The sequence below is a fragment of the Diceros bicornis genome, chromosome 22 (genome assembly GCF_020826845.1).
Source record: "Diceros bicornis minor isolate mBicDic1 chromosome 22, mDicBic1.mat.cur, whole genome shotgun sequence".
NCBI lineage: Eukaryota > Metazoa > Chordata > Mammalia > Perissodactyla > Rhinocerotidae > Diceros > Diceros bicornis.
The window spans coordinates 36,332,686-36,357,704 of NC_080761.1; the positions used below are offsets into that span (position 1 = coordinate 36,332,686).

General features: G+C 36.1%; 1 protein-coding gene across 7 annotated transcripts in view; it reads right to left on the minus strand.

The window, feature by feature from the left end:
* MPDZ (multiple PDZ domain crumbs cell polarity complex component) overlaps positions 1-25,019 on the minus strand; it is a 158,636-nt gene that overhangs the window by 66,517 nt on the left and 67,100 nt on the right. For 6 of the 7 annotated variants that reach the window (XM_058565797.1, XM_058565803.1, XM_058565800.1 and 3 more), the window contains exons 11-20: positions 23,201-23,384; positions 22,278-22,349; positions 20,249-20,358; positions 17,611-17,757; positions 16,333-16,497; positions 14,265-14,450; positions 12,908-13,117; positions 10,214-10,330; positions 7,254-7,421; positions 7-288 (exon numbers count right to left, since the gene is read on the minus strand). In XM_058565797.1, the coding sequence (XP_058421780.1) occupies positions 7-288; positions 7,254-7,421; positions 10,214-10,330; positions 12,908-13,117; positions 14,265-14,450; positions 16,333-16,497; positions 17,611-17,757; positions 20,249-20,358; positions 22,278-22,349; positions 23,201-23,384 (1,641 nt within the window). The remainder of the gene's footprint in view (positions 1-6; positions 289-7,253; positions 7,422-10,213; positions 10,331-12,907; positions 13,118-14,264; positions 14,451-16,332; positions 16,498-17,610; positions 17,758-20,248; positions 20,359-22,277; positions 22,350-23,200; positions 23,385-25,019) is intronic. The other variant, XM_058565802.1, reaches the window with a different exon arrangement.

Below are 25,019 nucleotides of genomic sequence, written 5' to 3' on the forward strand. Positions count from 1 at the left end.
CGTTACCTTTCCAGCTGCATCAGGGAGCACAGAAGTGAGTTCTCCACTTGATATAACTTCATTTGGTAGGTGAGAATCAGTCCACGCTCTTGTGTTTTCACATTCGTATTGTCGTTCAACAGCATTTGCAGGTGTATAATCATTTATGGTAAAGCCAGAAGTAGGCCCCATGCTCAAGTCTACTGAAGGTGGACTCTCATCCTGTCTTTGCAGGAGATTCTGGGCATATAGCTCCTCCAAGGACATATGCAGATCAAGTACCGGATCTGAAGAATTTTCAGTAACATCCTGATAATTAAAGAAAAAATAAAAAATTATGGCCAGAATTACATCAATGTATTTTGTAAGATCTTAATGGACAACTAATTAATGAAAAACAAACATAATTATTCATTACTCAAAGCATTAGCAAACATACAAATTCTTCACCTAGCTGATATTCTGCATATCTTTATTTTCATAAATGTTTTTAAATACATTTCCCACAAATCACACATCACATATTCTACTGTTATACTGGTAGATATACTGTATATAAGATCATTTAGATAGAATATTATTTTCTACCCACAAATAAAATTATTCAGAGTTCAGTCTACATAGAAAAGCAAATAACTTATATTTCCAAATCTCATTTAAAGAGTAGTCCAGGGGCCAGCCTGGTGGCGCAAGCGGTTAGGTGCGCGCGCTCCGCTGCGGCGGCCCGGGGTTCGCTGGTTCGGATCCCGGGCGCGCACCGACGCACTGCTTGGTAGGCCATGCTGTGGCGGCGTCCCATATAAAGTGGAGGAAGATGGGCACCGATGTTAGCCCAGGGCCGTCTTCCTCAGCGAAGAAAAAGAGGAGGATTGGCGGATGTTAGCTCAGGGCTGATCTCCTCACAAAAAAAAAAAAAAAAAAAAAGAGTAGTCCATTTCCAGTCAGTCTGAAGTTCCTATTTATTATAAGATCAAGAGCATAAGGAGTATGATATTAATTTAGATTCACGACAACCTCCAAGAGAAAGTTATTTTGATAGGCATTTACGGGTATTTGCGGAGAAGAATAGAAAGCCATATGACTCATATTACTATAGGGAAAATTTTCACAAATATTCTGCAAGATATAATGGAAGGAATACTAAGAAGGGGTGTCATAAAATGTAAGTTCTAATGCAGGTTCTCATATTAACAATCTGTACATCACAGAACCTCTCTTGGCCTTACATTAGATAATGTATGAAATTCCCTGAAACTCTAAAATTCTACAGTTCTACATAAATACCCATATCTACTTATAATAGATATATTGTATCAATTATGTGCTTTGGGCACCAGTGCTCCATCAACTGCTGTTGAATAAATATATCAATTTTCCTTTCGATTCTTTTACTGATGTTTTTAAAGTATAAATGCAGTGTATGAATACACCATCATCAGAAAAGATTCAAGCCATACAGATACACATTGTGTATGCATACGGAGCATAATATTAAACCACTATTTCCAGTCCTTTCCCTAGTAGAAATCAATAGGGGCATCAGTTGGATGTTTATTCATCAATTTTTGTTATTTATCAGATTTTTTATGCATTTGCATAATATATATGTACAAGTACACAAACGATATATATGTACAAGTGCACAAGCAAATGCATTTGCATAATATATATGTACAAGTACATAAGCACACATTCACACGTGAATCCATACATACATTTTTAAAACCTAAACTGAGTTATACACTAAGTCGTATGTTTTTATTAGCTTTTTTGAAGTATTTTATTATCTTGACAAAAGAGATTTCCATGTTAGCAAATAAAAGTCAACTTCAATCTTATAGCTATAAAATATTCCTAAGTATGGAAGGGACCAGAGTGCAGACTCTGGAGCCAGGCTGCCTGGGTTCAGAGGCTGGCTCCGTTACCAGTCAGCTGTTTGAGCTGTGGCAAGTTACTTAAATACTCTGTGCCCTGGTTCCCCCTATTCTATTAACTGGGAAAAATAATAGGACCTGGTGCAAGACTATTGGGGGGACAGAGAGAGTTAATACCACGAAGTGGTAAAAACATGCTTGACTTAACAGAAAATGCCCAATAACTTTTAGTCATAGCTGTTATTTTTATTATACATCTTTGTGGACATGTCAGAATTTATTTAGTATGAACTCCTAGAATTAGAGCCGTGGGTCAAATGAGATGCAAACTTAAAATGCTGGTATATATTGCCAAATGGTCTTCCAATTTTCTCTCACAGAAAGAGAATATGAGAGTACCTATTAATTCATCTTGCCAACCCGAGATCACTTGACGATTTGATCTGTACCAAATATATTCAGAAGTATTTTAGTATTTTACTACGCATGTCCTTGACAATTAGTGAGAACATGCCATTTGTATATCTCCTCTCAACACTCCCTTCATATACTTTACTCAACTTTTTATCAGATGGCTTTTCACTTGTTGTCATTGACATATTCTCAATATAAAGTCTTTGTAATATATACTGCAAGTATTTTCCCAGCTCATCACTTGACTTTTAAGTTTGTAAGTGTTACACACTTATACATGCAGAAGTTGTTCTTTATGTAATCGAGTGCTTTACGTAAATTCTTTATGAAATCAGAGTTGTCAAATTTTTTTGTGCTTCTGGGTTTTATATGTTGCTTAATAAGTCCTTCCACTGAAGTAAATTAAGTTCTTTCTAATATTTTTCTTCTACTTTATAAATGCTTTGTTTTCAGATTCAGTTTTAACCCATCCAGAATTTACTTCAGGGTGTGGTGTGAGATATGGGTCTCTTTTCATTTTTTCCAAATGGGTAATAAATTGCTCCAACACAATTTATTACACTCCTCCTCTTCAATCAAGCTTCATCTCTCTGGAATTATCAAGTATTCCTGGTACAAAGAATTGAGGCAAGTGGGAACATCACACAAGCCAATAACGTCTTAAGAATCCTCAGGAACAAATGTTAGGGGAGTATCATCCTCCACACTCCTAGAACCTAAACAATAACCTGTCGGCTCATTCACTCGACTTTGATTATTTTAGTATTACAACAAACAACAATGTATTTACTACAAAATTGGTTAGCTTCTGTATTACTAAATTAATTATAATAATTAGGAGTAAATCATCTCTCCCACTCCTCAAATAAAGCTAACAATCAAAACTACTTTTCCTCAGAAAAAGAGGTCAAGCTGTCCTTGTCAGCTGGGGTTTACTGTAAATCGTGTAGCAGAAATTTCCATGCATTATTCATGACGGAGTTAACACAGACACAGAGAAAAGAGAGAGCTAATCAACACACCAGACAACACACGCCTACTTCAGGAATGCTTCTGGTTGCTGAACAACCAAGTGAGTTTTATTTTTAAAAGTCTTATGGATCTAAAAGAAAAGCAGTTCTTCTCCCATAAGATGTCCAAAAATAACTCTACAATTTCCCAGTGCAACGTGGTCTCTAAACTGAAGTCTTTCAAAAATCCACATTAATATGTGCCTCCACTTGATATATTCTTGTCTTCAGGAAAAAATAGGGGAGAAATTATATTAAAATGTCAAATATACTTGAAAATAGCTCTGTTCCTTAAGTGTAACGAATAAGTTAAGGTTATACCTGAGCACATTATTTACCCAGATAATATTATATTTACACAAACCAGCTATATACTTATACATTCACTGGACACAACTGCTTTTCCTCAGTAAGCAGTCTACCACAGAAGTCGTCTTATACTTTTGAAAAATTTACTATAAGCACAGCTGCTGCAACTTATCATCATTCTCCCACTCTGAGATAACGCACACTTACTTTACTTTTTATACACTGACCCTACTGAGCAAAAAGGCACCGTCTTCTATACTATTGAGAGCTTGCAGCTCTGTCACTAACACTTCCACAATCACTTCCACCATATTGAGCGATTTAATTAGTTTTTGATACTAACCTCTTCTCCAAAAATGAAAAAAGTAACAAACAGTCTCAACATTGTAAACATGGATGTGAAGGCAGCAATATATAGACTGACATTAAGTAGAGAGTCATAGGAATATGTAGATTTTTTTTTTTCAATCATGGAATCCATTAGCTGTGTTTGGTGTACAAGATAGAGAGAGGTTTCTATGTCAACAAACACCGTGTTCAACTTGCACTAGAATCTATAGCATTTCCTAGGGGGATCAATATTCAGGAATGCAGGACATGCACCAAATTGGTAATCGTCTCATCCCTGGAGCAAGAGTGAGAACATGAGTGCACAAGGGAGGGTGGGTTTGGAAGTGTGGATAAGGAGTATAAAGGGAAGCTCATCACATAGCTATTAAATCTTTATTGGGTGTATTGTTAAGCCAAAATGGGAAAAAATAAATGAAAGCATCTTCTCTCCCAAAACTATGTTGAGCTTTTAAACAAAAGTCTACAAGCATTTAAGTTTGGAGAAAATTATTTCTGCATTTTGTTGTATCTTTGTAGGTGACAAGGAAAAGGGGATAAAAAGATTAGTCAAAAAATTAAAACCTAGAACGATGAGAAAGGGAAAAATCCACTGGCTTTTTGCCTTTAAAATCCACATTTCAATGACCTGCCTCTATTAATCCAAATGCGATGGAAATGGCATATTTTTCAGATTTTTGAGTAATGGTTATTCCCTTAAATCCTTATATGATAATTAATCAAATTAAGCAAACATCACTCCTTCAAAAAAATTTTTAAAAAGCAGAATGGGTCCCCAAACGAGAGAACTGTGTGTAGAGGAGCTCCAAGGTACCGCTGCGGCCCTCTCGCGTCTAAGTAGCTTCGCAGGCCCAGGCTCTGCGAGGAAGAGCAAGGTCTCCCTTTACGTTGAGTCCCTCCTCTGGGTGATTAGTTCTCACACCTTCTGCCGGCATACCTGACCAAGGTCAAATGACCTCTCATCAAAGTCAGGAGAAAGGTAAAATTTGTGTACTTCCAGCCACCATTTAAGGCTACAAGATTATTACATATTTAGCAAAATCAAAAACTTGAGGGATAGCTGAAATCCTCACACTCTATTTTATCCTTCTTTCAAATCAATACGGAAGCTTCTTTGTTTTTCTTAAATATCATATACTATACAATTTTATTTTATCCATTAAAAAGTCCTAAAGTGAGCTCATTTTTCTTTAAGAAAAATGGTCAATTCTAAACTCCATAACAAATTGCCATTCTTTTAAAGTGAATTTAGTGCAAAGAAACAGGAAGATGAATGCATCATCTAATGTTCTATTTATTTACATACAATTTCCTAGTAAATATCTAAGTACTAAAAAAATGCCACACACAAAAAAACAAAAACAAAATAACATTGCAGAGATTTACCAGGATGGAGGAACAGTCCTACTTTCTAAGAAAACTGAAAGCACACAGGAGTTTCACAATGTGTTTTACAACACCCTCATTAATGTCTTCTTTGTTGTTTTGTAGTTTAAATATTTCAGTTGATAGCCTGCTTGCCAAAATCTGCTTCAACAAAAGAGTAAACTGCTTGGGATAAAAAAAAAAGGAGGCAAACAGACTTCAGTAAGCCAATATGTTGTGCTGTATACAGCCAGCATTTGCCCTGTAAAATATATGCTTCTCAGTATGCAGATTGTGTAATCCCTTTAAGTAACAATTACTAAATTAAACAATGCGATCTGTCTCACTGGCAAGAAGAGTGTGCTACGCTGTAGATTAGGAGATTCCATTAGGAGACAACTCAGCTTCCAGCCCCGAGGCCAGTCAAGACTGAACACACTCCAGACAGGGCGCAGTCAGATAGACAGTCTCAGGTGTGGTGACAGAGGAGCAGCTGCTCCATTCAAGACTATGCGTTGCAAACCAATTCAAGGAGATCGCCCAGCATCATTTGCAAGGACAACAGGTGCATCGTGAACATAAAAGAAAATGCTTTGAAAATGTTCTGGCCAAAAAATTACTTGTTAATCGGGAAAGGAGAAAAACTGTGCTAGACGTATGGAAATTCTACTTTCTAACTTACTCATAAATACAGTTTCCCTTCCTACTGAATTTAATTTATCTGGAAAATATACATTTCATATGGTTAAGAAAAAATTATTCTCCAATCTTTTCATTTTAATTTTTAATGTTTATTTATAGTATATTTCCAAAATAGAAAAATAAAGAAAATATACATATCCATAATACAAACTCTTCACCCACATTTAAAAGATATTAACATTTTGCCATATTGTCTTCAATCTCTCTTTCTTCTTAAAATGATATAATGTGTTAGAATACAGCTAAATCCCATGCTTCCTTTTTTCTCCAAGAACAACTTCTTTCCTGAAGTTGAGAAGTATCATTCCCACACATTTTCAGGTTTTCTAATACACACATTCACACACATACTCATAAAAATACACCAAATTGCTCTGTATATCAATTTCTAGAAAATATAAACAATTCCAACAAATCAAGAGAAATACAAGCATCCAATGTAAAAATGGTCAAAAGATATAAAGAGGCCATTGACAGAAGTAAAAACCAAATGGCCAATATATGAAAAAGTGTTCAACCTCACTAGTAATCAAGAACTCCAAATTAAAATAGTAAGATACCATTTCACACCCAAAAGACTGGATAGGTTTTAAAATATTACTTATTAAACATTATGGAGTATATCAGCAAGAAAATGAACAGAATTGGGGCATTTATGTCAATAATCAATTATAAAATATAGATGGCACAGATATGTCAAATTGCAACTAAATTCTTCATTCATATCCAGTGACAAACATATTCTGCCATTCCTTGTGATTTTTATGTAAAGTATTCCTTGGCATCATTTTATGCAAAAACATATGACAGCATTGAGTTTAACCTAGCTAGTAAATATTAAATTAATGCAAAAAATATTTTACTATCCAACTTTGCATGAAAGTCAGTTTTAAAACCATTAAGAAAATAAAGTGATTCTTGCAATTTTTCCAAAGTAGACACAGCTAAAAACACAATTTTAGAAATACAGTTCATTAAAATTTTTCTTTCTAACAGGAAAATCCTACTCAACGCTTTGAACCCTTGTGTCTATCACTTTGTATCACAGATCCTAGATTTCAATAGTCCCTAAGAATCTAACAGTCACCCAATCAACACTATGTACATGAAGCTGCACTCCAATCTGATAATGAATCCATGACTGGAGAAACATATGTCCTTCACATGCTACTCCCACAACCCCATAAACACTGACCTCTGGACAAATTACACACAAGGTTCTCCCACAAATAAAATGATATTCCCTTTGTACCTTGGGAGGAGAAGTTGGAAGGGAGGGACCATAGTTCAGGCCATCACTACAAGCACTGCCATGAAGAGATAAAATAGAGGGTTGAGTGGAGTAGATACTGTCATTATCAGGAGAGTACTGAGACTCAAATGTAGATTCATCTGCTAAGTTGGCGTCATTGGTGTCCACCTAGGAATAAATACAATAGTATCATTTGGGAATTCTGTTCAGCTTGGAATAAAAACAATAATATCTGTTGGGAATTCTATTCTATTACATATGTGACAAAGTCTCCCATTGCGACTAAAGGGCATAGTGGTATCATTCATCTATTCTATTTTCTCCATGACCTCTTTACCCTCTTCAACACATCAGAGACTGACTAATGCAACAGAACAAAGATGAACTGCCCACCTACAGCAGAGGGGGCTGGCACAGAAGCTTATTTTATTTCATCAATAAAAAGGGTATTGGTAACAAAACAAAGGGCCTGGATCAATTCTAAGTTTAAATAGCTCTATAAATTAATGTAACTATTTACTTTTTTCCAGTCCATATTATTTTTTAACAGCACCTACCAAACTCCTGGAATGTTATAATAAAATGAATGAGGTCATTACTTTCCCTATTCAATTAAAATAAACTATTATTCAACAAGGCAGCCAGGCAATTACCTACTTGTAAAGCTCACTAAAACAATATATTTTATCTAAGTTATCTTTAACTAAATTTTAAAACCATTCAAGTTGCAGGTCCAGAACTTGATGGTGATCATTAAAAACCAAAAAGAATATCTGTGATTTCATGCTGAAATTATACTAACAAATAAAGGACCTAATTATAATGTGGTTATGGTGAAGCTATAAGTTATAAATTTCTACTGTTGGAAAACTCTGTACAGAGTGAGGTAGAGAATTTCACCACATAGTATCTAACAATCCTATTGCTGTCTTCCACAGCAGACCCAAGGGAAGGGATTAAGTCATGATGAGCTTGAAAGTCTTCTTACAATTCACTCACAGTTACACCTTAGAATAGGCAGAGCTGACATAAAGACTACCCTCTCCAATTACCTGTACTTTCTGTCTTGATGGCAAAATCCCATAACGTTCTATTTCTTTGTGATTTCAACTTACATGTTTAGCCAGGAGAAGTCAGAAGCATTATAACATTATCCTAGGTCACATTCTTGCAAAAACATGACAAGAACACAGGTGGACTATTTCAAAGTAATCCCTTTTCTAATGATATATTTTAAATACATATTCAAATTCACTAGTGAGTGACTATGCGGAGGTTTACCCTTTACAAATGTACATTATGTTCAATAATCTAAATAGTAAATACTTAACATTTGCTGTCTAGACAGTTACTATTAACTAAGCCTTGTGTCATGGATTACAATAGAAAAATATCTGTTTTAAGTAACACTAAACAAAAGAGTATCTCAAAACAATTTGTATATCTATTGTTGATGCCTTAGAATCCTAAGAGAGACATTAATAATGAATTCCTCTAATTATTGCAGAGATAGAAACACTAGGGCCCAGAGAAGTTGAGTGACCAATACAAGACTAAATAGCTGGTTAGGCAGAAGAATCAGGATGCCTACCACCATAAGATGCTGAGCTCACAGAAAAGCGGGATTAATCTTCTTTGTGATTAGCATTAAAAAAGCCATGTAAACTCTACAGGGAAAATAGTTTTTTGGGACACTGATAGAGACAATAATATATTTGTGTTCTGCAGCGTTTCAAAAAGAATTTTCTATGGCTGGGTATTATTTAACACATTTATACCATAGTACTATATGCAGTTCATAGCATTCTAAACTATCAAGTTTTGAAGTGTTAACATAATGCCCATGGAGAACATAGCTAAATGCCACCTAGTAAGCTAAGTATTATAATATGAAATTGTTTCATTTATTATAAGATACACCAAAACTCTCCAAATGACTATTTCAGGAGCCGGCAATTTAAAAATATTAACTGTCTCCCTCAAAATTACAATTATCAAAATCAAAGAAAAAGTTCATACTCTGGTTTAAAGCAAGATGTGCACAATTGGTTATAAATACATAATGGAGAGATTTCACAGGTTTTAAACCTGGCTCTAATCTAAAACACTAAAAACAAGTACTTAAAAAGTGGGTATATTCCTTTCTAGTGACCCTGGACAATGTTTGACCCCCAGAAAGTTAGGTCATGAACCTGGCTTTAATGGCAGGAGCACCAGGAATAAAGTGTACAATTCGTTATATTGCATAAATGTCATACGTATATGTACATCTGGTATATATACTTTAATTACTGACATAGCATTTTCCCCTCTACCAGACAGGAAGGTTCTTAAGAGCAGGAATCATGTATTTATTCATCAAAGTGGCCCCTGGTGGTTCCTAAATACATTTATTCAAATGAATGATTCTATATAGATCAAGCAGGAATACAATTTTAGTTTAAAATTTTCTAGTAAATCAGTGACGTTTACATATATGTATTTACAGAAAACATGTGTTTTGACTATTCTGGAAGCTTTTGTGTTCTTCATCAATAACCAAACCAATTTATATGATTTTCACACTATTAATAGCTAATGGAAAAAAATACACCTGTTACTTCATTAAAGGGTAGCCAAAACACTGATTCATGATTGAGTACTGAAAATAGTTAAAGAATGCCGGAGATACCCCATTATGAAATTAGAGTAATCAAGTGCTCCAACAACTTTAGGTATGATATAGATACAATGCATTGCTAACTGAATTTCCTCCACAAAACTAACAAATAGTTTTCACACATATGGATTGTTTTTCTTCCCATTTTGAACTATGAGAACCACTGGAGTTTAACAGAAAATGTTTAGTTTTCCAAAACATAACGAACAAAGAATACAGTAAGACTTTAGAATATTTTAAAAGGCAAAAATAAGATACATAAGATTTCTGAAAGAAAGCTTGATAAGTTGTGGCCACTAACCAGAGCCAAGTCAGCCCTGAAGAGGGCTTTGTCATCCAGCCCTTCCTCCTCGCAGGAGTGTGGCGGGTAGAGAAAGGAATCCTCCTTAGCAGAAACATAACCTTCTTCTGGTGAAAGCTGCAGGGAGAATGAAGCTCGGCGTTTGAGGATGAGTTCAAGAAAAACAGAGACCAGGAAAGAGGAAAGGACAGGGAGGGGGGATGGAGAGGGGATGAAAAGTAAGCGGAAAAAACGGGCAAGTTTTCAAATGATAACATATGACTTTCACATAAAATGATGAGCATGAAATATGATATTCATATTTAACATTTTTATTTAAGACACAATAAATATATTTATTCTAATACCAACATCATCTGTTAGATGAGAATCCCTTTCATCTAATTTTTTCATTCTTCTTATAAAAGATTATCAAAATCCACAATTTTTTTTATATTATAGTAATTTTCTGGTCTTTTTTTTTTTTTTGGTGAGGAAGATTAGCCCTGAGCTAACATCTGTGCCCATCTTCCTCCACTTTGTATGTGGGACGCCACCAAACACGGCCTGATGAGTGGTGCACAGCTCTGTGCCCAGGACTCGAACCTGTGAAGCCCAGGACTCGAACCTGTGAAGCCCAGGACTCAAACACCAAACCCCAGGCCGCTGAAGCAGAGCACATAAACTCAACCACCACACCACCAGGCCAGCCCCCCTTCTAGTCATTTTTATCTGCCAAATACTTCGGCAAAACAATGACCTCTTAATATAGAAATAAGGCAACTTTTAGGTGTTAAGACATAAAAGAAGCCACAGGAAAACAAAACATTAAAAAGTAGGATCAACTTCTCTGTCATCCCTTACTAGAATATTATTTTAAAGAATGTAATTTAGTGGGCCGGGCCCGTGGCATAGCGGTTAAGTGTGCGCACTCCACTCCTCGTGGCCTGGGTTCGGATCTCGGGCGCGCACCGCACTGCTTGTCAGGCCATGCTGTGGCGGCGTCCCACATAAAGCTGAGGAAGATGGGCATGGATGTTAGCTCAGGGCCAGTCTTCCTTGGCAAAAAGAGGAGGATTGCCATGGATGTTAGCTCAGGGCTGATCTTCCTCACAAAAAAAACAAAACAAAAAAAAGAATGTAATTTACTTGACAAGAACTGTTAGTGAACCTTACAATGAAGTCTCTTAATTTAGCATGGCTTTAAAAAAAAAAACGTGTACACAATCTACTTAAATTCCAGTGCTGAGCTATCATATTGTATCCTTGATCACACTGACAGAAAAGCTAACATTTGTATTCCAATCTCAGCTAAAATAGGCTAAAATATTCAGATTATTTTGTCTATGTTACCCTGTACCAGCAAATATGCACAAGCATTTTAGAAAATAGCTTTTCTTTTCTTTTCTCATACATGAGTTTAATTGTAAACCTCACTTATGTAAAAGAGATATTTATCATATATTGCAAAGTATATTGGATTTTAAATATCAAATACTCTCATGAAACAAATTTATTTTGGAACTAGCTAGGAAAAAAAAAAAAACATTGCTTCTGAATAACTCCTCAAAAGTAGTAAAAAAACATATATTGGTTCATGTTTGCCATTTTTCTTTGTCTAACAGAAAGACCAGAACCAAATGTATGCTCAACTGTATATGCAGAGTCCCATAATGGCCTATTTTCATTCTTACATGCTCCTTTGTATTGATCTTTTGTTCTGATTTCTCCAATCCTGGTTTGATTTCAGGCTGGATTAACATATTCTTCCTCCTTCCTTCCCTCTCTCCCTCCCTTTCTGTCTTCATAAATATATTTTCATAGGTTACCAACATTCTTTGTGGAATAAAAAGTGGAGCAAGAAAAATTTAATTAACATTTTAAATATATTAACAAAGCTTACTATCTGAACAAATTCTTTGACAAAGTCAACAAATCTTTAACTTGACATTTATGCAAATATATCTATGTGTTTGTGATTTCTTAAGAGAAGGTATATTTGCCCTTTCACTTAAAAATATATTTATACACTGAAAAAACCCACAAATATTAAGAATGTCTCTAATATTTAATTGCAATTCAGTGATAAGTGCTACGTTGCAATCGCTATAGCTAATAAACATATTGACATCATGTAGCATGAATTCAGTAGCTGTTTTTAAAACTGCAGTAATTAATGACACGAGGGCTATCCTTCCCTGGAGAAGAGCCACAAGCCAATGAACCTACTTTGGAAAGTTCAATTTCTTGCTCTGTGGTAATTAGACAACAGATGTGCTGGAGTCAACAGAATGCAGGACTCACTCTGACAGAGGTTCTACTTTATTCCATTATGATTAAAGATTCCACTGTTAGTTGTTAATACTATTAATTTCTCTAATACCCCACTATACTGGTATAGATATTTTAAGGCATGTTTCTTTGAAAATATTTGATTCTATATTCATCATGATCTTATTATCAAATAAAAAAGGTCAAAAGTGAACCACAAAGCGATATGTCATAACTTTACTTCTGAACTTCCTGGCTTTCTTTCCTTTATTCTTTTAAAAAATACTACTCAAAATTAAATCTTTACACTCATGGAGCCAACAGCCCTGTTGGTGAAAAGTACCAAAAATCACATTTCAATCATGAGAACATATGAAGCTAAAAGCAAGCCTAAGAGCCATTTTGTTTGCAAATAGAAGAAATGAAAAAAATCCAAATTCTTACTGGTAAAGGCTTGGCAACTCCTATCCTCACGGTTCCTGATGGAGCACCCTTCAGCGCCTGCACAGCTTCTTCAAGACTACTGTTTTCCAGGTTAACATCATTGACAAACATGAGTCGATCTCCAGGAAGAAGTCGTCCATCCTTTTCAGCAATGCCACCAGGCACCAAAGAACGAATTACGATCACAGTGCTCGCTGGATCAACTGGATCCTGACAGCACAGAAAAGGAAAAAGAAGGTAGCTCCTTTTTACACTGAAAAATGTTTTTACAGGTTGTCCACTTTGAATTGGAATGGATGGGTAATTGTTTCAAATGTCTTAAAAAAATTTTCATACAACCCTTATAACGAATTATCTGGGTACAAGTTGTCTCCATTGTAAAGAGTTTAGGAAGAGCTCACCCTAAAAAATGGCACCTTCCCTTTCCACTGTTCCTGAGTAGACCTCTTAAATTGTACAGATAACTTTAATATTATACTTTTAATTTTTGATAAATTGTTCCATTTTATAACTATCATCTGAAGCTAGATGTCCGATATATGAATTACTAACAGCAGCATTTGTTAAATAGGTTGTTACTGTCATGGAACATCAGTAGATGTGAGTGTACTGAAGGTAGGGCCTGTCTCTGAAATGAAGAAATATAGAAAGAGGCCATATAGTATTCGGTGATGCAGTGTCTAGATACACAGCAACCTTAACATTAGCACAAGGCTCCAGAATCAGGCCCTACAAAGAACACAGCTCCCGGGAGTCACTGGAGATGGTTTCTGGTTAGGTATTAATTAACCAGGAAGCAACAGCTGTGCTCTATCAGCATTTCCTCGGTTACTCAGCACAGAACACAATGCAGGGTAAGGATGCAGGCCACACTTGACCAATTTAGGCTTATTCATAAATTTAGTCGTTTAGTCAAATGACAGAAATAATGGAATTTATAATATGCCCAATTATAACTCTATCATTCACTTCAGACAAATGAAATCAATATCTAATACTTTCTATCTTACCATTAAAATATGAACCATCAATTTAAGAGCATGGAAATAAAAATAATTTAGACATACTCTCCAAATGACAAAAAAAAACAGTATTTCTACAATATTCCTAAAACATATTCCACATGTTCTTCAAATTTCCAAGAGCTGAAATATAAACGAGCTCAACAAATTCAATGTTAAAAGAAATGCTTTATGATCAGTGAATCCATATAAATTACTACTTTGAAAGATTTACTAGAAACAATAAAATGTCTTTGATGACTCTAAAATACTATCTGCTTTTTCTCTGCTATCAACAATATACCTTTAGTATATCATTTTTTTAAAAAAAATTGCTAAAAGCAGGATATATTTACCTGATAATCTAAAATGCTAAAACCAAGTCCTTTGCTCCCTTTCTCCAGCTCGATGTGCTGAATGTCCGCCTCCCACATGGCCAAAGGTCCTTGTACCTCCTCTGCATTCTGGCCCACGTCAGTCATTGCCAGCACAGGATCCTCTGTCTCCGAGGACCCGATGAACTCACCTAGATCTATGTGAGGCTGGATAACAGACCAGACAGCTCTTATTTCAGAGGCACTAGATTAGCAGATACACATACCAACACCACAAGGAAAAGGGAGATGCCCAGCATCTGTCCAGAACAAAATACTCACATATAACAGCAGCAACAGCTTACCATGAAACCTTTACGAATCAACATAGTAATTATTTGAAGTTGTTAAAGAGAAAGAAATACCTAACTTGTAACAGATTTTTAAAATGCATGGTTCAAAGATCTTCTATAAATATATACAATGGTTACATCTTAGCAGCACGATTGTGAGTGATTTTCACTTCTTTCATGGGTGTCTGAATCACCTCTGTAGTCAGGAAAAAAAATGTCAAGCTATTCTGATATTAAAGAAAAAGAATTCTTACGACAAACAGGAAAAATTCAGGAGGAAATCGCGATACGTTAAAGTTCTATACTCTATGCAAACAAGGGTTCCAAAAGGCTGTGTCTCGCGCACGTGATTATTTTATTAATAAATTAACACGCACAGGGGCAAGATAAGATTTGAAGTCAGACTGGCCTGGTCCGAAGACTGCTTTTGTGATTTCTTATCTGTGTTGCCTCGAGTAATATTCTTAACCTGGGCTTCACAGTCACCCATCTCATAGAATTTTTGAGGATTAAATGAGGTAACATTTATAAGGCATTTGGCACAGAAATAGGGGTTCAAAATGTTAGCTTCTTTCATTAAAAATAAATTAAAGTGAATCCAGGTTAATTCAGCTTTGTTCATCTGTATGAACACATCGAATTTAGGAAAGACATGTTTTTGATGATGAAATTTTAGTTTGTATACTACCTATGCTTTTTATCAATTACTGAGCATCTGATCATGGATGCAAATATGTCCACCTGCTTTATTGTAATAATCCTGTTTATACCACAGAAAAATGTGTATGGATCTGTCTGGTGCTAGACTTTGAGTTCTACACAATCTGGAATTGTTTCTTATTCTACCCAATTCTAATCACCCAAGTGAATATTAAACTATGCACTTTACTCTTCAAAGTTTTCAAAATTATTCCATTGTATTGATGTCTTCAGTGTAACGTAAATCAAATCCTAACATCATCTCTCATTATACCTTAAATGAGACTTGATTAGACTGCAAATTATGCGAAGTCCAAATCTTAACTTTCGATATCTATTATGAGTCCTCAGAAAAGCTGACGAGCTCTATTTCTTGACATTTTGATCTGAATGGAAAAGAATAAGCAAACAGGAAAACGGGAGTTTCTGGATCTCACCGAGTATTACCTGACATGCAGTATTATGAACTCGAATTTCTCACATTTCAAATTTGTAATAAGTGTGCAAATAAGACCTATACACACAGAAATGATGTGTCCATCCATATTTTAGCCACTCACTGAGCAGTAACCGTGTGCCAGGCACTGAGCTGGGTAGGTTATACCAAAGTATCTTTTACCATATATGTATAATATACTCACTATTTACATACTCCTATTTTCTCTTCACTAAATAGGCACAATGAATGAGTATCTATTTCATAGGAATACTGCGAATAAATTATATGAGCATGTAGTGTGCAATAATATCTACTATCATTATATTACCTTATTTAACCCACAGAGCAACACTCTGAGACAGGGATCGTGACTTATATTTTGCAGAGGAGAAAACTGAGATTCAGAGAGACAAAGTGACTTGCCCAAGGTCACAGAGCTAGAAAATGCCAAGCCTGATTCAAACCCAGGTCTGTCTAACTCCAAGCTCTATACTAATACGTGGGCTATGTGAAGAAATCAAATACCAAACAGAAGAAAAAAGGATTTAAAAATTTTTTAACTGCCATTTAGCCTTTCCATTATATATTCAGATCAGTCTCTTATCCACAAATCTGATACCTTGTCTGTTAGTTCAATATCACATAGGTCCAGGCTATCCAATTCAGACTGGGTGGTGGATGGCACAGTTCGACGACAGCACACCATTGTCACTTCTATAGGCAGTTCCTTTAAAATATTCACCACATCTTGGTGATTTTCCCCAAGCAAAGTTATGCCATTCACCTGTGCAAAAAGATAAGTTGTCCAAGAAAGAACATTTCATAACATGAATACTCTTTTTAAAATAATTTTTTATTAAATATAAACTTGACTATGGTGATTACCATAGTTCTGCTGTGCTCAGAACTATAGTTAGACCTATAGCAGTACTCTCTGAAACAATTATACATGCAAGTTTAGAGCTTTGTTGGAATCGGACCTTCTAGAGAACTCACGGAAAAATCACTAGCTTTCATCCATGTTTCACACGCCAGTGTAGTAATTTGGAAAGGGAGAGTTAATAAAAACATTCCCAGAGGAGGAGGTTATTTTAAAAACTGACATTTTATATCATTATTAAGTGAAAAAAATCAAAATGGAAAATGGCACATATCATATGTTAGCATGTTTTTAAAAGTGGGAGAGGGCCTGGCCCTGAAGCAGAGTGGTTCAAGTTTTACGCGCTCTGCTTTGGCGGCCCAGGTTCAGATCCCAGGTGTGGACCTAGACCACTCGTCAGCCATGCTGTGGCACCGACCCACGTACAAAATAGAGGAAGACTGGCACAGATGTTAGCTCAGGGTTAATCTTCCTCAAGCAAAAAAAGAGGAAGGTTGGCAACGGATGCTAGCTCAGGGCAAATCTTCCTCAGCAAAAAAATAAAAAGTGGTGGAAAAAAATATACTCAAATTTTCTTATTTATTCATTAAAAATATCTGGAAGATTGCACAGAACCAAATATAATAGTAGTTACCTAATGACGGATGATGAGAACTGGGTGGATTGGGACAGGAAAGAGACTTTTCACTGTATATCTTTGTGATTTTGAAACATGTGAATGTATTACTATTCTAAAAATTGAATAAATGTCTTAAAATTTTTAAATAATGTTTGTATAGTTCTCTGGACCTAAAAAAAAACAAAAACAAAAAAAACCTTAGCATGGAATTAGGTCTGAAGATCGACGTACATACAGATTTGAAAGTTTTGCTTTGGGTAGATTTTTATTTGTCTCTCTCTCTCAAGTACCCTTTGGAGAAGAAACTTAAAATAAGAACTTAGTTATTCACCACATGAAGCCTCCCACAGCCTTTTCAGAATTTTATTTAAGGAGGGGAAAATGGCATAGCTCCTTACTTCCAATAGCTCATCTCCACTGAAAAGCTTCCCACTGTGTCCAACAGGACCTTCTGGTAGAACAGATCGGATAAAATGATGTCCCACTGTTGCTTCCAGACTTATCCCCAACCCACTGTTCTCACTGAACTTGCTCACATGCGCCACCTGAAAGGAGAAAAATCATCACAATTCTAATATTCTTTCATTTGTTTTTTCCTTCTCATTTTTACATTTTATGCTTACCCAAAAAAAGGTCAACTTCCTCATAGAAGCTTGAAAAAAAGATTATGAGCTACAAAGCTTTGCCTTTGAAAGAGTACTGATATCCACAGGTTTCATGAACCAACACTAACCAAAAGGAAGCAGCCAGGTGCAAGCACCCCAGACACTGCAGCGCTTACGGATGCTGATAACAGATGGAGGGTAGTCAAAACTACCACGCCTGAACTCACACAAAATGACACGCCTGAACTCAAACAACAGTACAGAAAAGACAACAGTTAGCACTTACTATGTACCAGGAACTGTGCCAACGCCCGTCCATGGATTATCTCACATGCTTCTCATAAATAGGTATACTTTCTGTCCCTGTTTCCCAAATTAGGGAAATGAGGTTCAGAGAGGTTAGCTTAGCCAAAGTCACACAGCTAGTAAAGAGCTTCGGACCTAAGTGGTCTGAACCTACAGCCCACACTCCTGACCTTATGCTGTATCTAGGGACAACGCTGGTCTTTAAAAGTGAATCAAAGCTTAAAACAGGAGAATGAACTTCCTATTTCCTACTGTTACACTAAATAATGAAGAATGTTAGGAAATCATCCTTTTCACAAAGAATCCAATCATTAGAATATTAAAATCAGGGGCTGGCCCCATGGCGTAGTGGTCAAGTCTGGCGTGCACCACTTTAGCAGCCCAGGTTTGCAGGTTCAGATCCCAGGCACGGACCTACACCACTTGTCAAGCCATGTTGTGGTGGCAACCCACATACAAAATAGAGGAAGATTGGCACAGATGTTAGCTCAGGGACAATCTTCCTCAAGCAAAAAAAGAGGAAGATTGGCAACAGATGTTAGCTCAGAGTGAATCTTTCTCACCAAAAAAAATATATATTAAAATCAGAAGGTGTACTAAAGATGATCTACTGCATCTCCTTTATTTACAGTTACTAAGGGATAGAAGGACTGAGAAAAATACTGTTTAATTAAAAAAGATCTCTTTCAATCTTGATGATAATATGTGCAGGGTTATTAGCAGAAGCCTCATCATCTGACTTTGAAATTTAAGGATAAATAAAATCCCTCTCACTTCTTAAAACCCAATTTAGATATCACTTCCTCTGAGAAGCCCTCCAGGTCCCCACTGAGAATGCCCACCAATCCTTCTCTCTACCTCACCACTCCTCCTGTGACTACATTTATGCTGTGTAACCACATCGCAAACAATTTAAAGTCATATCTATGTCTTACTTACTTTCATTTGATGAGGGCCAATAAATAGCTTAGTTCTTTCTTACTTACAGAACATTTCTGCCCTTGAGAGATGACTAGGGGTGCCACCAAGAGATGATGTGCACAAAGGGTCGTTAATAAAGTTCACAGTCTCAGGTCTGACCTCTTGACAAAGCAGCTAGTCAAAGGGCTCCCTTCACTATTCAGTTGCCAGCTGACGAGGAGCAGTCTCAGTTAAGCACGTGAGCCATGTTGGCCCCACAGAACGGGTCTTCCAACCCTTCTTCCCATGGTAAACTACCCACAGCTAAGCAGCACCTTACATTTTCCCTTGACTCAATTAAAAATGGTAATAACAGCTGTACTTACTTTTTATTTGACTGTTAACCATTTTGAGTATTTAAAGAAAAAGATCATTGTCATGAGGATTAAATGAAACACTAAGAATACCGCTGGGCACAAAGTGTTTAATAAACGCTAGTTATTATTGTTATGTGGCATCTGTTGTCTTTTATCTCTTCTAATCTAGAGTTACCAGAATATTATAAGCAATACGAAAATTTCTACCTAACCCAGTATTTTATTTTTCCTTTTGAAATCCCTGACATTTGCAAGTATGCATCTCAAGATTGACCATTTGTGTCACCTTTGTTAAATTCCTTTTCAGGATAGCAGATCCTAAATTAAATTCTATACTAGGTATGCAAACTGTTCATAAACGTAAAACTTTCACGATGGCATAAGTGATATGAAAAAAGCATGAAGAATGACACCTCTTAGGGAAAGTAAATACGTAAGAGTGATAAAGAAAGAGCGGGAAAAAATCCTTTTACAATTTTGTATATAGGTCATGATGATTTTTTGTTTTATCTTTAAGTAAATTCTGTCATTCTATTCCAATTCTTTCTATAAATCTCAGGTTTAAGAATCAGAAAAACCCTTTCTTGTGTCTATATAATATATACTATTGCCAGAAATATTAAAATATTGATGACTTGTGAGTTCTAAAACTTCCATCCCATTTATGTCAGTTCCTTGGTTACTACCCAACTTTTTCCAACCTGAATTTTTAGATCTTCAGAAAAAAGGCCGGGGCATTTGCTACTTCTCTAGGACTCTTCATGATGATCATTTTTATTATTGTCATGAACTTTCTGATCAAATACAGTTACAAGTTAGGAAGCTAGGGGGAAGGTAAGCTAACCTACCACTATTTCATAATTAATTCCCATAATGCTTTGCCACTTGGTCAGCAGGGCAGCTTCCTGTTGTTGTGCATCTTCTATTTCTTCTGTCTCAGCTGACAGCAAGGGATACTCTGAAATAGTCAACACAATTAATAGTCAACACAATAGTCGACATAGCTACAAAAATCTCCATATCTTAACATTCTGTACCAGGAACACTGTCATCAGAACCTGTCTGCCATACCAAGTCTGACTCTTCACCCAATACATGAGTTACTGTTATTTCTCTACGTATTTTAATAATTTAATTAAATTTTGTAATTCTCCTTGAGAAACTGGAAACAATAAACTATAATTTAGAAAAAATTTTGAAACTATCCCCCCAAAATAAGTGTTTTCTCTTCAAAATTAAATTCAGTCCAGAGAGGGATAACTATGCAGGGGTGAACACAGATTACAGAGAACCTTTCAATCTGATGAGGTTAGAAAGAGGTCAGCTCAGAGTCCTACCTCCTCCCATACCACCTTTTCTCTGATTCTGTTGTGTTTACCCAAGTGGGCAGTGATTCAAGCAAGGTGAGATTCTGAATGGAGAAAGTGGGGCATCTGTAAGCTGCTGATAAAAGCAGCCTGAAATCTGCATTCATACAACCAACCCACAGTCACGCAACCCTCCATTCTCCCCTCTCCCAACTGCCCCAAGACCAGATTTCAGGCATAGTTAAAAAATCATAAAGTCCAGTCTTCTGATCTTACTGAGCAGTCAAATGACTTGTCCAGGCACACACAATGAGTTAAATTTCTGTGGAAGAGGCCAAGATATCTTATCCCGCGTCTAAGGACCAGCACTACCGCAGATGCATCAGAAGCATTTAGAAGTTTTTTCTTAGCTTATTTTGTTTAAAAAAGAATTTGGGACTCCTGATTCTAAGTCTAGAGCCTCTCCCACCCATCCTCCCACACACATATGCACATTCACCAAAGCAAAATAGATGGTCTGAGCCTCCAAGACGATCTCCCACACCCATCCCCACTTACTATCTCAAGTTTTGTGCTTTGAAACACTTTTATCCTTTCCTGCTACTCTTGATAATCACTTTAGCCTAAATAATGTCTTCACCTATTAGTGTAAAAATGGCAGAATGCGATTAACACTTGCGAGTCCTATACATCTCACTCTCGGGATATCAACGCAAACACAGATATTCCTTTAAAATAATAAAAGTAAATCATCAGCAGAAAAAAAAACTTACATAATGAAGGAGTAGATATTTTTAAAGAACTACAAAGCTTCAAAATAATTATTTAGTGAAGGGCAGAATTCGCATGAAGGAAGACCAGTCTTGGACTCTGTTCAGTGAATTTCAGTTACCAAAGTACCTAAAGTTGTCTGACAGGTAAGGGAAGCACACAGCACTCAGCCTAAAAAGACCACGGTAACATTCTGGCATAACTATATATTAAAACAATGCTGGTCAAAAAAATTTTAAACAGCTTGATGGATTCTAGGTTTATTGTGAAAGAAATTTCAGAAAGGTTTAATAATTTCTCTGTATAATTCCTTTCCAAACCAACTTCCTAATATTAAAATTTAGAACTTTTGAAAAATTGAGAAGAAAAAGCCTCCCAAAATCGAAGAGTTTCATTCCTAAAAGCTTATGCTTTAAAGATTCCCTTGTGTTTATTTTAAAAATACTTTACAATTTTATCATTGCTTGCTTGATAAGATAGAGATATGGTGGCTATACAGAAACAAGGGGATTGAAATAAAACCATGTATGTAACTGATTAAGTCCTAAAGGGCTCTGGTTAAAAAAATGTAGAAGAAAGAAAAGACTGACTCAGCAAGAAAATACGCCAGCTATAAATGAACTATTTTAATCTACCAGAGCAATTAATCAAATCTATAAATAAGGATTTACAAGCATCTCTTTTTTGAAAGATGTTTCTTGGTAATTTACAATATATCCAAAGAGGCTTACTCACATTTATAAACATCATTTCTATAAAAAATAATAAAGACCATAATACCCTGGCCTCAGATGTTTACCTTCTTCTTCAATTGGTAATATGCTGGTGTTTCTCCTCAAAGATAAAGAATCTTCATCTTTTTCATAATTTTCTTAAAGATAAGAATAGTTTAGTAGTTAAGTCTTTAAAATAATCAAGCACTTGAATTTTTCTAACCCCACTGTATTTATTTGAACCCCTAGATGAAAATTTGTTTTTCGTAGGTAAACTTTTCAATAACCACATGTACTTAAAGGAAAGTTCTCCTGTTGACAGGACAAAGAAGTAATAAACCTCTCTTGTGATTTGCTTCCCCGTCTCCTAGTACTGCAATAAGGTGTACACGGCAAGAATACCAGAATGATCGACACTTTGAGAAATAAAACAGCATTTTCAAGTCAACAGCTTGACTTCTACCAACAAACTCTTACATCAGTGAGCAACATGGGGATTTCAGTATTGTAAGAGATACTAGTGTACAAACAGCTTACGAATGACAAACAACTTATGAATTTCTAAATGTGGAATTAAAGTCAATTCCTTCAAGGAAAAGCTAGGCATTTACAGAAATCATGGGGCTCACATAAATAATCCAGGCAGCACAGAGTGCCCCTAACGAGAAAACATGACAATGACATCCAAAAGTAAGGCAGAGACAGAAAGGTAAATGTCTCAGCATGTCCCCCGACTGACAAATGGTAACCAAATGAATAGGATAGAAAGAAATCTGCTTTATTTCGAAACCCATTCCATAGTTAATGGACACACTGCTGCTTCCAGTTAATCCCAACTTTATTAAATTTCCTTTTTACTTATCTTTTACTCACTTTTTACTTTGATTATTCATTCATAATCAATAGTTAAGAGTGAAAATCATTCTTTAAATAGATTATTTCAGAATTAGAAAAAAATCTAAATGATTTAAGAATCTAACTGGATATCATCAGATTAATCCGGCATTACCCTTGCTTATGCTGGCATTAACAGGAGTCAAGGTTGTGTCTTTTGTGACATCCTCCTGTGCCATGAGCTCGGCTTCCTGCTTTGTTCCTCTCCTCATTAGTGTCAGGTGCACAGTTTGCCCTGTGTGTCGCAACACCTCTACTGCTTGCTGATTGGTAAAACCCTGAAGGTTTGTGCCATCCACCTGTGATAAGAAAAATACATAGATATTTGTATTACCAACTCACGAAATGCATATTTACTGCTCGTTAGTGTGAAAAGAATGGGGAATGAGTATTCCCCAAATTGGGGAATGGGCAATAATACCCTAACACCTGTTTGGGGACCAGCACTAGCTTAGATGCACTAGAATCACTTGGGAGGGTCTTGTTTGTTTTGTTTAATACAGATTATGGGGTCTCACTTCTAGAAATTATGAGCTAACAGTTCTAGGATGGGGCCCAGGCTTATATACCTTTTAAAATATTCTTTTCTATTCCTCAGGTGATCCTTACATACAGACAAGTTTGGAAATCAGTACTATGCAGGATATAAAGGTATGTTAAGACAGGGATCAAAGTGGTTACTCAGAGCGCTAACATATTCCAAAAGCATATTTATAGTGGCTTTGAAAAAAAAGAAAGATGACAAAACTACCTTTCTTTTTATTTCTTTGCCTCTTCAAAAAATATATGTGATTTTCCCTTTTTCTAGGTCACGAATGACAAAATATTTGAAAATGCCTCTGCGATCTTTCCAACTACATGTATGACCATATCATCCCAAACCTGCCTTCCACAGAACACCGTTGGGACAGTGTTCTGAATTCTCAACTTGACTTAGAATGGCTCGTGTCACCTGTCCCCACCTCCCATCACCAACCTCATCCTGCATGTTCCTGCCTATTACTCTGCCCCCTCCAGCTCCAGAGGGCTCATTTCTATCCTTCTGACCTGTAGTGTTCCCTTCAGCCAGGAGGTCTCCACAAGTTCTGTTCCCTCAGCCAAGACTCTGTGGACAGCCCACTCCAGCCCATGCTCTTTCTCATCTGTTCACTTAGGAAACACCTATAATCGCTTTATATCTCAGTTCAATAGTTACTTCCACATAAGCTATCTCGATGTCCCTGACTATAGGCAAAGACCCCTGTTACCATTTCTCGTTCACAGCATTTATCAGAAGTTTAATTTTACATTTTCTGTCATTATTTAGTTTATGCCTATAGTCATATGTCGCTTAACAATGGGGATACGTTCTGAGAAATGTGTCATTAAGCGATTTTGTCATGGTGTAAACATCATAGATTGAAATTACACAAACATAGATGGTATAACCTATTACACACCTAGGCTACATGGTACTAATCTTATGGGACCACCGTCATATATGCCATCTGTTGCTGACTGAAACTCACTGTGCAAGACATGACTGTACATGCTCCAAGAGGACAGGTTCTCTGTATTACCAAAACACAGTGCTGCCTGCACAGTAGATCTTCATCCCAAATGGGAATACAGAGCCATTGGCTCACGTGTCAAATATTTATTTGTAAATTACCTTTTGAAATAAATAAATGTAGATTATAACATCTTATTTTTAAAAATCCATAAAATAACAATGAAAACAGTTTGGAAAAGTGAAACAAATTTAATGTTGAAATTCAAAGTCATTGATATTCCTTTTGAATTGTGAAATGGCTATTAAAAGGCTGTGTAAGTGTCATGCTTTTCTAAGCACAGTGCTAGCCACATTGGGCACTCAAAATATTTACTAAACGAATGAGAATTACAATAAGACCTAGATCAGTGGTCTCCAAAATGAAGCACCTTTACTACAGAGG